This window comes from Carcharodon carcharias, chromosome X, assembly GCF_017639515.1.
Source record: "Carcharodon carcharias isolate sCarCar2 chromosome X, sCarCar2.pri, whole genome shotgun sequence".
Classification (NCBI taxonomy): Eukaryota; Metazoa; Chordata; class Chondrichthyes; order Lamniformes; family Lamnidae; genus Carcharodon; species Carcharodon carcharias.
The window spans coordinates 15558249-15574845 of record NC_054507.1 but is presented as its reverse complement, the minus strand read 5'-3'; the positions used below and the strand labels follow the sequence as shown (position 1 = coordinate 15574845).

Below are 16597 nucleotides of genomic sequence, written 5' to 3'. Positions count from 1 at the left end.
CAGTGGCATCCCGTGTCATTTTACGCCCTGGTGTGTCAAGCGTAATATTCTGCCTCATGAGACATGAAAGTCGCTGTATGAACTCAAATTCCTTTTCTCTTGCTGCCACCTCTTTACAGCCTGACCTGCTTAATTGTGGTGTTGAAGGCTCCTTTGTCACACTCAGTTCTGTTCCCTGATTTGCCAGCACTGAGCTGAGAGGTTTCCAGTTTAGTTTTCAAAGCATTCATTGCGCTTATTTATGTATTGTTACCACATTGAATGCTTTCAAAGCAAAACTGTTGGCTTCCTGGCTCAGTGCTAGGGAGCGGAAAAAATCAGGTGACGCACAAGGTCTGGTGGCAGTATCACACTCTTAAAAGCTTTGGGAATTAGGGCAGTGTAGGGCGTGGATTAAGAAGCAGAGGGCAGGGAGTAGAGGGGATGGGGGAAGGCTAGGGGTGATAGTTGGAGGAAGGACCTCGATTAAGAAGAGAGAGTGGATGAGGCAAGCTAATGAGATCTCAGTTGAGGGCAAAAACTGGGAGGAATGAAAGTGGTGCTCCCACCTACTATCCTCAAAGCTCTGCTGCCCGTAGCCTAACATTCAACAAGTCCTGTTTACTCATCACCCCTGTGCTTCATGACCTACATTGGCTCACGGTCCTTAATTTCAATGCTTTGATTTCAAAATTTCAATCTTTATGTTCAAATTCCTCCATGGCCTTGCCCCTCCCTATCTCTACCTTCTCCTGCCCTACAACCCTCCGATCTTTGCACTCCTCCAATTCTGGTCTCTTGCATATCCGCCGTTTTCCTTCGCTTCACATTGGCAGCTGTGCCTAGGCCCTAAGATCTGGAATTGCCTCTCTAAACCTCTCTCTATTTCTCTCCTCTTTGATCAAGCATTTGGGCACTTATCCTAATAGCTCATCTCTGTGGCTTGGTTTCTAATTTTGTCTGACTACGCTCCTGTGACATGCTAAGGATGTTTTACTCTTTTCAAAGATACTATATCAGTTAAGGTTGTTATTGGATGTTTCTCTTGTCAACATTTGTAGAAAGGAACCACGTTTGAGGGAAACAAAAACAGAATTACCTGGAAAAACTCAGCAGGTCTGGCAGCATCGGTGGAGAAGAAAAGAGTTGACGGAGTTCATTTTGAGTTATCTGAGCCAACAAGCCACCTGCAAGCACTGGGTTTATAACTTTGTTTATTATAACAGCCATGTATCCTAAGTGCTTTTAAAATTTTAATGTTCTTTCTTCATTCTGTCAGTTGCTGTGGGACAAACTGCTGAAAAACTGGGTTTACTCACCATTGTCGCTGACCTTATGGTTTAAATTGTGAGAGTAGTACAACAAACGAAATCCCATGTGAAAAATAACTAAACATCTGCATGAAAAGAATTGAAATCTAGGCTTTTCTCTTTTTTTCTAAAAAAAAGGTGCTTTCTCTTACTATCACCCTGTCTCCATCAGACGCAGTACCCTGTGAAGACTTTTTCTTTTCTTAAATTCTTGTTCTGCTTTCCCCTCCCCTTTCTTTCACAAAAACATTAACCCTTGCTTGGATATGATTCCATGGGCACTGCCAGCCTTTTATTTACATGGCCAATCTTCATCCACAAGACTCGACATTGAGGGCGAGATGTTTGAGGCCTGCCACTTGGTAATGGGGCAGAGGCAATCTAAAAATGGTGGGGAATGACAGAGTGTCCTGTTTACTCCCTTTGTTGTGGCCTACCCTTGGGCAGCCAGAGTTCCTGCCTAAGTTGGACATAATTCCTCTTAATATGCAAATCGGAGTAATGTAATGTTCATAGGACCCTGTTTGCTATTTTAGAACCGTGCTGGGTTGTGTGAGGGCAATCCTGTGCCAACTGGAGTCGAGCCAAATTGGAGCCCACAGGTAAGTTTGTTTTGTGGCTACATTTTTTCGGGAGTGAGGAGGAGTAGGAGTGCCCCTTTGGGTTTCAATAAAAGCAGTCAGGGCTGCTGTCACACCTGGATTCCATTTTCCCCCACAGGATCTACTTTCTTTTGACTCGGATGTTGACACGGAGTTGGTCGGCTGCCCCAAGACATTTGTTTTTCAGACAAATGGCAGTGTGGTGCAGCCCTCAAAATTGATTGGGTCTCCTGCCCAGACAATCAGACGGCTAGTGGATGCCTTCTGGCAAAATCTGTACTGAGGGTAAAAAAACTACCCTCTGAGTATCTGTGTGTCCATTCTATTCATACACTGACCTCCAGTGACATTCACATGCATGCACTTTCCAGGGTTGGCCACTTGATAGTGGTCAGAAACAAGTTACCCTGATTGGTTCTTCCAAGTCTTGGGTGCAGTACTCTTATATTTTTTCATGGGATGTGGGCGTCACCGGCTGGGCCAGCATTTATTACCCACCCCTAGTTCAGAGGGCACTTAAGAGTCAACCACATTGCTGTGGGTCTGGAGTCGCATGTAGGCCAGACCAGGTAAGGATGGCAGATTTCCTTTCCTGAAGGGCATTAGTGAACCAGATTTTAACAACACTCGGCAACGATTTTTTAATTCCAGATTTTTATTGGACTCAAATTCCACCATCTGCCGTAGGTCTTTGGATTACTAGTCTAACAAAAATACCACTATGCTACCACCTCCCCCAAGCTACCCTGTGTGGGATCAGCTCACTGAGCCCAGACTGGTGATTGAATATTCTGGTCTAGATGACTTAGTACTCATCCATTTACTCAAGCCACAACAGGAATCTGCACTCACTTTCTTTTCAGTTAACCCTGCTCCACTATGGGCTAATAGCAGCTGGGTCAAAGTAAATTTCACTTCGCTTTCTTCCCTCTTTCTCACTTGTCTCTCCAACTATCAGCACACTGCTATGAAATATCTGATTCTAAGCAGGTGTCAGTTAAAAAGATCTAATGAACGCAAGTGCCTTGCAGAATAGTCCCTAATTATGATGAATTGTTCCATGGAATGGCGCCTAGAAAAAATATGCCATCTATATTCGATACAATGACCCTTTTTTCTCAAACTCTTTGCAAGTAAACCTGATAATTTGCAGCAAGGCTTGAGATATTAATTCCATCAAGTAGTTCTGATGGCTTAAGAAACTGCAAGAGTGATGCTGAAGTTGTCTCCCAAACAGCAGGACAGACCAGAGACTGAATAATTGCCTGAAGCCTGCTGTAAGCTAATTATTTCTTTATAACCTGTGATGGCCAGTCAATGCTTTGTTTTGAGATTTCTCTTTCTGTGGGTTAGTGGGCATGCTGAGTACGCTGAAGGTGGTATGGCTGAAAGAGTAGCGCATGATAATGATGTTGGACCGAAAGGTATTAATGACTGTTAGAACAACGTAAGCTTCGATTTCCCTTTCTCATCAGCAGAAAACTTGGGAAATCATTGATACACAGTACTGTTCCATCTAATGCTTAAATCCCATCTTTGTTCAGGTTTTAAAGTTCTGGGTTATCAAGACGAGAGGTTCTTTGAGTGGGCAGGTACAGCAAGGCCAGGTTTTTCCGGGAGCAGCCGGGAAACAATCCACTGTCTGCGATCGGACCCCGACCGCGATTTCATGCTGGCGGGCTAATTAACAGCCAGTCAGCGTGAAAGGCACACTGAGGAGCTCAGTGCTGCTGGGGTGGGGGAGTGGGAGGAGTGCGAGCGCTAAAGTCTGCGCGTGTGCTGGGGAGCGCACACTGAAAGCTCCCTGAAGACAGAGAGCTGCCTTGGAGCTGGGGAATTGTGGAAACAAAAATAAAGAATTTAAAAATGAGAGAAACGTGTCCCCATATGTGACTCAGTCACATGAACAGGGACATATTAAAAATGATGTGTAAAAAAATTTTATTTAAAAAAAATTACAGCTGGAAGCCTCACCCCGCTCGTGGATAAGGTTTCATTAAAAAATCCAAAGGCCACCTAGCCGATTCGCCTGCCCACCAACTGTAAAGTTGGATGGGCAGCGAAAAGTTGCTTTTGCTGAATTGATTAAGGGCCTTAATATAATAGCCCTCTTAAATGTCAGTGGGCACACTGCCGACTCTCGCGCATGTCCGCTGACTGAAATATTGCACGAGTGCATGATGACGTCAGGACCCTTGCCTGACATCATCGTGCGCTATTCCACACTCGGGCATGTCGGGTGCACACTCACATGCCAAGCTGAAAATCCTTTCCCAAGTAATTAAGAAGGCTAATGGCATGTTATCCTTTATTACAAAAGGAATTGAACATAAAAGTAAGGATGTTATGCTTCAGTTATACAGGGCATTGGTGAGGCGACATCTCGAATACTGTGTGCAGTTTTGGTCTCCTTATTTACATCCTTCCTTAAATGCATTGGAGACGGTTCAGAGGAGGTTTACTAGATTAATACCTGGAATGAGCGGGTTGTCTTATGAGGTTAGACAGACTGGCTTGTTTCCACTGGAGTTTAGAAGAGTGAGGGGTGACCTGATTGAAGTATATAAGATCCTGAATGATCAGCTAGGTAGACGTGGAAAGGATGTTTCCTCTTGAGGGTGAGTCCAAAACTAGGGGGCACTGTTTTTAAAATTAGGGGTTGCCCTTTTAGGACAGAGATGAAGAGAAATTTTTTCTGAGGGTTGTGTGACTGTAGATCTCTCTGCCTCAGAAGGTGGTGGGGGGGAGGTCATTGAATATCTTTAAGGCAGAGGTAGATAGATTCTTGTTAGGCAAAGGAATCAAAGGTTATCAGGGGTAGATAGGAATGTGGAATTCGAGACACAAACAGTTCAGCCATGATCTTGTTGAATGGTGGAGCAGGCTCGAGGGGCCAATTGGCCTGTGTCTGCTCCTATTTTGTATGTTCGCATGCATATTGAGGATGGATGTGAACCTTTTGGTCATTGGTAAAAGTTTAGACATGTTTTCTGTATTCAGTGATATAGTGATTGTGTAAGTACTGTATTAGAAAGTGTGGTTGGTACAATGGTTTTGTACATTTATCTCTGAGATTTGGGTTTAACTTGGAGAGTTGAACATAATTGTCCACCTTTACTGCTGGTTGCAAGAGTTCTACATGAATTGAAGCCAGAGAGTCTGCTGTACCTGAACTGAGTGTGCTCAATGCAAACATCGAGTGCAAAGAAATAGGGAAAAGAATTTGCCACCGGATGATTTCAAAATACAAAGCAATGAGTCGGTAAATATTTTATGCCTTTTTGAAGCTTGTAAAGAAAAAAGAACTTGCACTTATACAGCGTCTTTCACGACCTGGAAACATCCCACAGATCCTTACTTCCAATTAAGTACTTTTTGAAGTAGTCACTGTTGTAATGTAGGAAACGTGGCAACCAACTCGTGCACTGCAAGCTTCCAGAAAGTCATTTTTTTTTTAATTCTTTTATGGGATTTGGGTGTCATTGGCTAAGCCAGCATTTGTTGCCCAACCCTAATTACCCCTGAGAACCTGGTGGTGAGCTGCCTCCTTGAACCAATGCAGCCACCCACAGTGCTATTAGGCAGGGAGTGCCAAGATTTTGACCCAGTGACAGTGAAGGAACGGCTGATTATATTTCCAAGTCAGGATGGTGTATGGCTTGAAAGGGAGCTTGCAAGTGGTGGTGTTCCCATGCATCTGCTGCCCTTGTCCTTCTAGGTGGTAGAGGTTGTGGGTTTGGAAGGTACTGTTGAAGGAGAGTTGGTGAGTTGCTGCATTGCATCTTGTAGATAGTACACACTGCTGCCACTCTGTGTCGGTGGTAGAGGGAGTGAACGTTGAAGGTGGTAGATGGGGTGCCAATCAAGCAGGCTGCTTTGTTCTAGATGGTGTCAAGCTTCTTGAGTGTTGTTGGAGCTGCACTCATCCAGGCAAGTGGATAGTATTCCATTACACTCCTGACTTGTGCCTTGTAGATGGTGGATGGGCTTTGGGGAGTCAGGAGGTGAGTTACTTGTCGCAAGGTTCCTAGCCTCTGACCTGCACTTGTAGCCACAATATTTATATGGCTAGCCCAGTTCAATTTCTGGTCAACAGTAACCCCAGGGTGTTGATAGCGGGGGATTCAAAGATGGTAATGCTGTTGAATGTCCCAGGGAATATATTGATATTGATAAAGACCAGATAATTTGTTTGTTGTTTTGGGAATAAATATTAGCCAGGACATTGAGGAGAACTCTCCTGCTCTTCTTTGGACAGTGTTGTGGGATATTTTTGTGCCCGCCCGAGAGGGCAGACGGTTTACCATCTCATCCAAAAGATGGATGTTTTTATTGTACTTGATAAATCCTATATCCTTTCAGCTTGGTTGGTGTCTTGCACCATGGACCTTGGGGTTTCAACTAGATTTCTTAATTTGAACAAAAATATTGTACAGACCAGAATCTACAGAGATTCTCTGTTGTGTGACTGAAACCATTTTCAGAGGCACGGAGAATTAGAAGAGTCCAGTTTAATCACTGTAATAAGGAAGAATAACTGGCAGCCAAATTAATTATGTTCTGCACAGTTGCATTGTACCTAAAAAGTGATTTTTACCACAACACAAGGCCTTTGTTTTGTGTTGCAACTGAGCTAAATTATCTAATGTGAAGCGATGTTAGCAATCTTGGTTCTTGTGTGACAAACATCTGGTTTGATCATTACAGTAAATTTGGTTAAAACATTCATGGGAATAGAGTATGTCGGAGTGTCCCAGGCGCCATCAAGTAGTACAGACAATACTGTTTATTGTTTATATTTTCACAAATCTGGACTGAGCAGAAATAAGGAGATATGTTTTTCACTTTATTTTTGACCCTCACTTTGAAGACACAATGCTGGGGTGCAATGACCTGGGTGCAGGCAGCACTATCCTGTCTCCCTTAAGGGATCTTTCCATGTGCAGGCTTAAGTAAGTGTCAGCAAGCTGTTCAACACCAGCACTGTGTCCAATACTGTTCTCCCCTGGCACTCAGCCATCGTGCTAGAAAGTGTACTTGGATATCAGAAATGGGAGCCCTGGCTAGTTCTTTTCTCTTGTGCCTACCCCCCGCCTCCTTCCAAGCACTCCAATTACCACCCTGTCTGAGATCAGCTAACTCAATGCAGACAAGAGGATCAAATCTGTGATCTTCTGTTTTATGTGGTTTTGTGCTCGTGGTGGTGACTTTTACCCTCATTGCGGAATGCTGTTCCATTTATTTAGGTGGCTGCTACCTCATTGCATAATGCACGTGGGTGTGTGTATTCAATAGTGCTTAGGATTAGTTTTACTGCCACTTGGTATCTTATGTAGCCTCCATGAGGTCCTCTCTTGCTCACACCCTTTCCTTGTAACTCAGTCCTCTGATCCTCGGACCTTGTTCTCTGTTTCCAAGGCTTGGATATTTCTTTTGTGCCTCAATGAGTGGAACTGAATGCAGTATTCAAGGTGCGACGTGACTACTTTAGCGTAGCTGCCTCAGCCTTTGACTCGACTGATTTGAAAGTGTAGCTCAGCAATCTGTTTACTGTATTAATTGCAGCTCTACAATGACATGACATGGGAAGTGATAGTTTGCTCCTGCATTTCTCTAAGCCTCTTCCCTTCCTTTGCTCCACACTATAGGAAGGATATTGAAAAGGGTGGGCAAGTCTCTGCTCACATGGAGGGTAATTGTCAATATGGACTGATTGGGCTGAAAAGCTTGTTTCAGAATTGTAACTTCTATGTAGTTCAACACTATTCGTTAAGTATGTCTGCCATTTTTCTTCCAGTTTGTAAAACCTTGAATTTATCTGGACTGAATTTCATTTGCTGTAATTTTGCCCACTTATAAATGTTGTCTGGTTGCTTCTGTAACCACTTAGCTATTTTATGAAACTCTACTGCTTCCCCTCCCTATTTGATATTATTAGTAGGTTTAACTAACTCGCATTGTGTTTCTGAATTTGGAGCATTTTCTAGAAACAATGGGGGGTCTCCTCACAGAGGCGTTCCAAGAAGGATATCACAGTCTGACCTTGCTACCCCACTACTTGCTGCTTTTCTTGTTTCCTTGTCCACCTTCACGTTTTATGTCAGCTACCCATTGCCTCAGGCTTGTGTGGAGCCTTTCACTTGGAACCTTATTAAATGGTTTCTGGAAGTCTTAGGTAGACAATCTCTGAAAGGATGTCACTTCCTTAAAAAGATCAAGGATGTTAGTCAAGTAGAACCCTATTAGGGTTAACACCTGTTTCTGGAGATTTAATTGTCGTTTTCTATTATCATAACAGCCTAGAATTCTGTCATATTGCTACAAATGCTGGCAGCCAATCTTTGGTGGGAAGGTGTACCTGACCTTGGCTGATTTCCTAGGCTCTGTAATTAGTAATTTGATCATTTATCCTGCCCTTGGGTCACTCACTTCACGTGGGCTGGGGAGGGAAATTGCTGAAGCACACACTATAGCAAAGCTAACAGTGACGGATTTTGCATATTTCAATATTTTTAAATTCTCCTTTTAATAGTGCTATTGATTTATTGCATTAGTAAAAATGTATCCATAAAATTTAACCACTTCCCCAGGCCCATAACAACACTGGGTGCCAGGACCATGCATGCATTCTTCCTGCCCAGTTTTCTTACTGTGCAAATGGCTGGCAATCCATTGCATGATGTATTCCCATCATTTGTTTGGATTTATTGTCAGTGCTCAGAAATGGCGTCCAGTGATGAGGAATTAGCAAAATGACTCAGCACTTGATTTGCTCCTCTGTTTAGCCCAGTTATGCCAGTTTATCAGCATAACCTCTGGAACATCAAGCCACTTATGTTTAAACTTGTCATTTGGAGATCTCTTTTCTTGCTGATCTTTTTGTTAATAAATTCCTTTAACTTCTTTTTGGGTGGCTCCCTTCCGTTGGGGCTAATAAGTTTAAATCCTTCCTTGCTGCTGTATTTATCCTCCTCTGCAAGGACATTGCTACCAATCCAATTTAGTTGTTGGGTATCCCATCTAAACTGCTTCCCCTTGCTGTATCCCCATATCTTAATAATCTCAAACCCCCTCCTACACCACTTGTCTCACCACATGTTGACACATCTAATCTATGAAGACCTCCATCTTCCTGTTTCCTGTATCATCAATTGCTGCATGAATCACTGCTTCTGATGGGTTTTCCATCCTTTACAGAATCTCTCTCACTCACCTTTCTTTCCATCACCCTTTGCTGTTGTATTTACTCCACTTGTTCTCCTTGCAACTTCCTCCCCAACCAAAGCACGGAAGATGACTTGAAGAGTAGTCCAAAGAGCTGAACTTGCTGTCTTTTTGATGAGGATTTTACCAAGTGTTAAGCACCTGGGCCTGGCCTCAAGTTCTTCTTCCAGTCATTTGCCTTAAGCAACTTAAGTGACCTTTTTACTGTGATGAAGCCTTGTGCTTCCCCGGATTATTGCGAGCCCAAGCACGAATGTGGTTTTACTTCTTTAAAAATTTTCTCGGTCTGTTCGAAAACAGCGCAACCATGTCAGGCACTGCAATAATCTGCTGACTGTAAAGGTAAAAATACAGATGCTTTCATCCAAAGTATAGTGTTGTCTGTGATTGACCTCCTTTGCAGAACACAAACTGGCTACCCAGCAATTGAGGGCTCTCTTATAAAAGGAATGATTTATTGTGCCGTTCACACAATGGCTGTGTTGTGACTGACTTCTAAAGTAGGCATCTCTGTAACACCAACAAAGAATTCATTTCACATCGTGATGGTAACACTTGTTTGAAGATGTAATGGAACAATTGATTCCGTTTCCTCCTACAATTTTCTTTGAACGACTGCACAGAAATGTTGCCTTCCTTTAATGGAACCTGAAAAGTTGGAGTGTTGCTATTGTGCTGTAATGTCCTCTACACATGTATACAGCAAGGTACCAGAGAGGGTTTCAGAAAATAGTTCGGAAAGATGTTCTGTTTCCTGAACTCTGCCTGGGGTGCCTCGTGTCTTTCTTTCTGTCTTCAGTCAGTACTGAAATTCATCTCTTGCTCCAGCATGCCCACATCTACTTCTCACACTGGGGTGTAGTTTCATGGGATCAATTACCCTCTGATACCTCATCAAGAGTACATTTCTTTGTGCAAATTGAGGACGTGAGAATCAATAGGATGCTGGACCATGGGCACAATGCCATCTCAATCTGCCCTATGAATATCTATGAAGGGTGTGTGCTTTCGAGCCAAATCTGTCACCTGCTTCTACTTTTCCATTTTATTTTAAAGTCATTTTCCAGTCTTTGCTCTTAACTAGGAAGATTGATGCTGGAAATCAGCCTCGTGGCTCTTTGTAGTGCATCTAGAGCCTGAATGTCTTGTTGACCAGAACTGAACTTGTACAAGAGGGATGGCCTGACGTGAATACCATCTCTTTCTCTGACTTGTTTTCTACTGCTCTGGCAATATCGTTCTGCATTCTATTGACTTTGCCAAATTGCTATTCCATACCGATTGGACATGTTAGTGTCAAGTCTACTAAGGCTTGTAGGTTGTTTCAGTTTCATAATTGACTATTTCAGCAGCACGCTGGAAACTCATCAGTGCAGCCCGTTTTTTCTTCCCAAGTAATAAAAACAAAATGCTGGTTTACTCAACAGGTCTGCAACCATTCTGATGAAATGTTCCTTCACTGTCACTGGGTCAAAATCCTGGAACCCCCTCCCTACCAGCACTGTGGGTGTACCTATACCACACGGACTGCAGCGGTTCAAGTAGGCAGCTCACCACCACCTTCTCACTGGCAATTAGGGATGGGCAGTCAATGCTGGCCTAGCCAGCGAAGCCCACATCCCATAAGCGAATAAAAAAAATATGAAACGTTAACTGTTTTTCTTGCCACAGGTGCTGCCAGACCTGCTGAGTATTTCCAGCATTTTCTGCTTTAGTTTCAGATTTCCAGCATTTGCAGTATTTTGCTTTTCCTTCTGAAGTGCTCTATTTCACACCTGTCTGCATTAAATTTAACCTACAATTAGTCCACTTGCAAATTTTGTCTGACTCATTTTGTGGTTGCTTCATCCATTTCCGCTTTTTAATTTGGTATCATCACTCGATTTCTGAATCCAAGTCATTGGCCAGGATTTTCCATTCATCGGGCGGGCTCAGCAGGACCGGGCAGGGATGGTCGTGGAGCTGACTGCCGCCTGCGATCGGCTCTGCACCGCGATTTCACACAGGCGGGCCAATTAAGGTCCGCCCTGCATGGATTGTGAGTGGTAGCACTGAGCGCTACCTGTGCAGGTGGGGAGAGGAGGGAGAGTCGGGTCCAGTGCTTTTTTGCACGTGTGTGTGAAAGAGCGCTTCATTCTCCCTGAAGCACGGAGCTGTGTCAGATGAGATGTGCCATGCTTTTATTTTTCAAAAAAAGCTTTTACTTAATTTGTAAAAGCTTTAGGAAACCTCATCCGGCTCGTGGATGAGGTTTCCTAAAAAACGTAAAGGCTGCTTGGCCTTTTCGCCTGCCCAGCAACTGTAAGGTTGGATGGGCAATGTAAAATTCCGGTTAATTACCTGGTTAATGGCCTTAATAGGCCTATCACTTATCGTCGGGTGCGCAGCTGACTCCACCAGATATCACGCGACTTCATGACGTCGGGACGCACACCCAATGTCATCGTGCGTCATTGAGCGTTCCAGTGTGTTGGGCGCGTGCCCACACACCGAATGAAAAATTCTGCCCTTTAATATGAATTAGAAACCGCACTGCCCCCAACACCAATTGCCGGGCACTCCACTAGGTACCTCTCCAACCATGACAATAACTCCTTCGACAAATACCTGATGTTTTATATCTTCAGCCAGTTTCTCACAGCTTTGAACTTAGCTACAGGCCGAGTATCCTTTATCCAAAACCCTTGGGGCTGATTGCGTTTTGTATTTCATAATTTTGGGTTTTCAGATACTGCAGTTAGGCCTAAGCCTACTTACATTACAGTGACCAAAGCCTAGGCTAGCTACAGTCAAAAGTAAATAAAATGGCTAAAAAAGTAAGATGTGCTACTGAATAATAAATACAAGATACCTGTAATAAGTTGCCACATATGGCGCCATCTGCAATTCTGCTTGTAGGAGAAGGTTCGCAAGGTAAACAGTGCAAACAAACAACTAGACTTCCCGTGCTAAAGGTCAGGTTTGGCCAGGTTCATGTCAGCTCTGGTCACAGATTTTTCGCACTAAAGGTTAATGAGGTTCAAAAACAGTGCAGTTTTTGGATGTGTCCGATTTTCAGATTTACAGATAAAGGATACTCGACCTGTATAAGCTGTTTGCATGGAACTTTGTCTAATGCTTTTTGAAAATCGCAGCACACAACAATGCAGGGCTTTCCACTGTCCACTTGGGTTGTCCTTCCTCAAAGAAGCCAAAGGGATTGGTACGGCAAGATCCTCACCATCTTTTTGAATACAAGATTTCTCTTGATTCATTCTACTATTTTACTTGGAATTAAAATAAGATGAATTAGTCTGTAGTTGCCTGTGCCTTTTTTGTCATCATCTTTTGAATATGGACACCATATTGGCCTGTTTCAAATCTACTGGTGTCTCCCAGTGTCTAGTGACTCCCTCATAATGATTGTCAGTGCCTCACAAATCCCCTCCCTGGACCCTTGGAGCATGCCATCTATCCTGGGTTTTGGAGCCTTTCTTGATGTTGCAGGTTGGTACTTCACTGGATTATGAGCTGTTTATCATTTAACAAACTTATTGGCATATTTTGTGAACTGGCCATGTGGTTGATTATTTGGAGATTTATGAAGCCTGCTGGATGCCTGAGCGCCTCTGACAATCATAATTAAAATGTAGAACACCCTCACATTAGTTCACATGCCTTCCAGCTTCCCCATTGCTGCCTAAGCTCACTCAAGTCAAGTTCACAAGCTGACATTAAGAAGTGGCTGCCTCTGGCACTGAACTAATCACATCCCATGGTACACCCCACCCCTGCTGATTTGAGTCAAGGTAGATGTCACTGCTTCAGGGTTTCTAAGAAAGTAACCCTGGAAAGTAAGTGATGTGGTTCTTAAATTTTCATTTGCCCAAAGAATTTTCTATTTGAATATCTTTGCCCTGGAAAGGAGAAAGCTAAAATAATTTTATCTGCCACCTTTTCCAAAATAAAATTGAGGGTGGGGGAGCCTAAAGAAGAGGAGAAAAGTAACTTTAAAAATTGAAGTAGAACCATCTTCCTAATCTCTTGCCTTCCTCCTGAAAGGACCAACTCATGCCCAGACACAGTTCCCCATGCGTGAATCATTCTTCACACAAAAGTCTTGGTAGTTCTGGCAAGCTGTTCGACTATAGCAGGACATCGCAGTTGAAAAGTATGACCGCCATAATTGTGCACATACTGCACTTTAAGTCTGTTACTTGGAATGACGTTTTGTCAGCTGTTTCTTATTGCACATTGCCATTTGTGCTGGCTTGTTGGTTATATTTCATTCTGGAGTTTGATTTGTTGCTAACCAATTAATCCTCATGGATTTTTCAACCTTCTCCAAATTCATTGCAACATCAGTCTCCTGCATAGTACGGAACTGCTTCACTTCAAATTGAAGTGATTCTGTAATACATGAATGCAGCAGCATACGTCTTATTATCTCTCTGCACTCCTCCAATTCTGGTCTCTTGAGCATCCCTGATTTTTGTTGCTCTAACTTCACTAGCCTTACCTTTAACTGCCTAAGTTATGGAATTCCCCTCTAAAACCGTTCTGCCTCTCTCCTCCCTTAAGACACTCCTTAAAACCTTCCTCTTTGACCAAGCTTTTAGCTACCTGTCCTGATACCTCGTATTTGGTTTGGTGTCAAACTTATATTTGATAATGCTCCTGTTCTCAGGGTCTTGGGATGTTTGCTACATTAAAAGTGCTATATAAATGCAAGAAATCGCTGTTATTTACGCAGTGGGATGGATTCTACAGCACTGGCAGCAGCACATAAACAGCGGTATATAGCTTTTATTTTGGCATTTGGATCTTCCTCAATACCTGTGCAGCCCAACAATGTGAAAGCCACAATGCTCAGTCTGTATAGACAGGTTGTATGCTTAGCCTGTATGTAGCCAGGCAAGGCGATCTCTTCTGCCAGCAGCAGCAGCTGTTTTAGCTTCTGAAGGAGCAGGCACATATTATCACTTGGACAAGGTCTTTGCTTCTCACGTAGTGACGGTGGGCTAGATTTTTGTTCCAGCAGCATGGTTCCACCCCCCCCAGTTGGACAACCGGCAGGAACGCTGTGTCACTTCTGAGGGGCAGGCCCGACACAATTAAGTGCCCATTGGGGATTTAACTAGCTAGTGTCGGTTCTCCAATGCAATCTAGCCCCCAGTGGGATGGAAAGCCTGCCCCCAAAACCTGACAGCCAGTTGGAGGCCGGCAGTTCTCCATTTTCAGCAACACCAGCGGGAGTGGTGGCTGCCGCTGGTAATGCACTGAGACCCAGCCCCAGGATCGATGCTGGATCCCGGGACACAGACGAGTGAGGATGGGATGGGGCTGCTGGGGCGTGAGTCACTGGAGGGGAGGAGCAATGGGGTAGAAAGCAAGGGCAGGGGGTTTGGCTCTCGGCGCCCCTCTTTCTGATGCTGGGTCCCTCGATCGGGCAGAAAGTGCCTGTCAGTGAGGGACCCCCATCCCCCCTGTCTCCGTCCCCAACGAGGCTGCGGTTGAACCCAAAAGGGTTTGCTGGGCAGCCTTCGGGAGGCATGGTAGAGTCCGTTAAATTGCTAAATTACAGTGGGCTCAGGAATAATTGGCTTCCTGTCGCCAGCGGGTAGGATTCCCACATCAGGCCCTTCCCTCCCCCAAGTTAATTGGGGACAGTTTTCCCAACGTTGGGAATCCCATGCAGGTAGTACTACTGTCCAATTCCCCCCCTCCCATCATCATGCCTGCTCCGGTGGGGTCCACTAAATCCAGCCCAGTGTCTCTGTAAAGGGGGCGTGAGTTTGCCCATCTCAGACATTAAAATCAAGTGAACTGATTTGCAGTCAGGACTTTTATTATATATTGCCATCAATATTTGTTTAACCCCAGTGCCAGAACTCGAAAGAACTATTGAAGCCTTATGTAATATCCTTATTGGATACACTTGGTTATAACTAAAGGGGAATGGGAATTGTGAACTGTTTGGGTGAGAATTTAATTTGGTTTGGCGTGGGGTCCTATTTGGAGCAGATTTTTTTTTAAACTATTTGTTCTGGAATGTTGGTGGCACTGGAAAGGTGGCTCTGAGAATGCAGCAGCGACTTCTCCTTGATTCACTGCAGTCTTTTTGTGATGGTGTTAGGGAAGGAATTTCAGAATATTGGCCTAGTGATGATGGAGGATGAGTGATACATGTTCAAGCCAGGCTGCTGTGTGACTTAAAAGGAGAACATGAGAAGGATGGTGCTCTGACAACATTGCTGCCTCTTTTTGTCTTGATGGTAGATGGCACAGGCCAGGGAAGTGCTGTTGAAGAATGCAACAATTGCGTGACCACGTAATTTAAAGTGCAAATGCGCTGTACTTTAAGCAAAATAATAGATTCAGAATGTTCATTGAGATAACTACTTAATTGCAATTGTGATAAAATTGTTCACAAGATCATATTTTTCCATTTATGTGGCTGCATAAGCAACCAGCCAGTTGTCACTTCTGCAAGAGTGCTGATTGATGTGTTGCTGTCTCCCTTTCAGAGTGGCACAGGCCTACGTGAATCAGCGGAAACTGGACAATGAAGTAAAAACTCTGCAGATCCAGGCTGCCCAGTTTGCCAAACAGACTCAACAGTGGCTTGGTATGGTGGATAACTTCAACCAGGCACTAAAGGTAAATTGTAACAGGGAAGGACCTAATATACAGTAAAATATCCCGAAATGTGTTAATCACCTTGATTGTGTTTTGAACCGACTGTGATCAAATTCAATTCAAAATAGCTTGGTTGATTTATTTTTCCAAACAGGAAAAATTTAGATTTGATCCCATCAGTGTTCAATCAAAGTATTGGCCTTTTGAGCAGAATCTTAAATGAAACAGATGGAGTAGCAGGGGCTGTGAAAGAAAGAACCTTGCATTTATATAGTGCCTTGTCATGTCCCAAAGCACTTAACAACCCGTGAATTTCTTCTAAAATGCTGTCACTATTGTTTTGTAGGTAAAAATGGCAGTTTGCCCACAACAAGATCACATAAGCAACAATGAGGTTCATGACCAGTGTGTCTCTTGTTGGTGTCGGTTGAGACAGAAATGTTGGCCTTGGAGTACTCCCTATCAAGTACTGCCGTGAATGTCTTCCCTACCTGAGCAAGTAGCTGGGACCTTGGTTAGTTAGCGTTTTAACCAAAAGATAGCACCTCCAACAGTGCAGCATTCCCTCAATCCTGCACTGTGGTGTAAACCTAGATTATGTGCTCAAGTTCTGGAGGAGGCTTGAACTTTGAAGTCTTTTGACTTGGGTGAGAGTGCTATCCACTGAGCAAACTAATACTTTGATCCACAACCAAATATTTTTACTATCTCAGTGCTGCCCAAGCATGTACAAGGTCGCTTACGAGCTGGATGGAAGCTTTGGTGTATGATATCTCTGCAACCCTGTAGGTGCTCTGTACACTGTGTACCCTGACTGAATCTGATGTGCAAAATGTGCTTTTTGTAATTTTCATTTTCCTAGGA

The 16597-nt window shown here is 43.7% G+C and overlaps 1 protein-coding gene across 1 annotated transcript in view; it reads left to right on the top strand.

Annotated features, from left to right (window-relative positions):
* The window catches only part of bloc1s1 (biogenesis of lysosomal organelles complex-1, subunit 1), an 81857-nt gene that overhangs the window by 51836 nt on the left and 13424 nt on the right, over window positions 1-16597 (top strand). The window contains exon 3 of the mRNA XM_041180535.1: window positions 15622-15754. Within this exon, the coding sequence (XP_041036469.1) occupies window positions 15622-15754 (133 nt within the window). The remainder of the gene's footprint in view (window positions 1-15621; window positions 15755-16597) is intronic.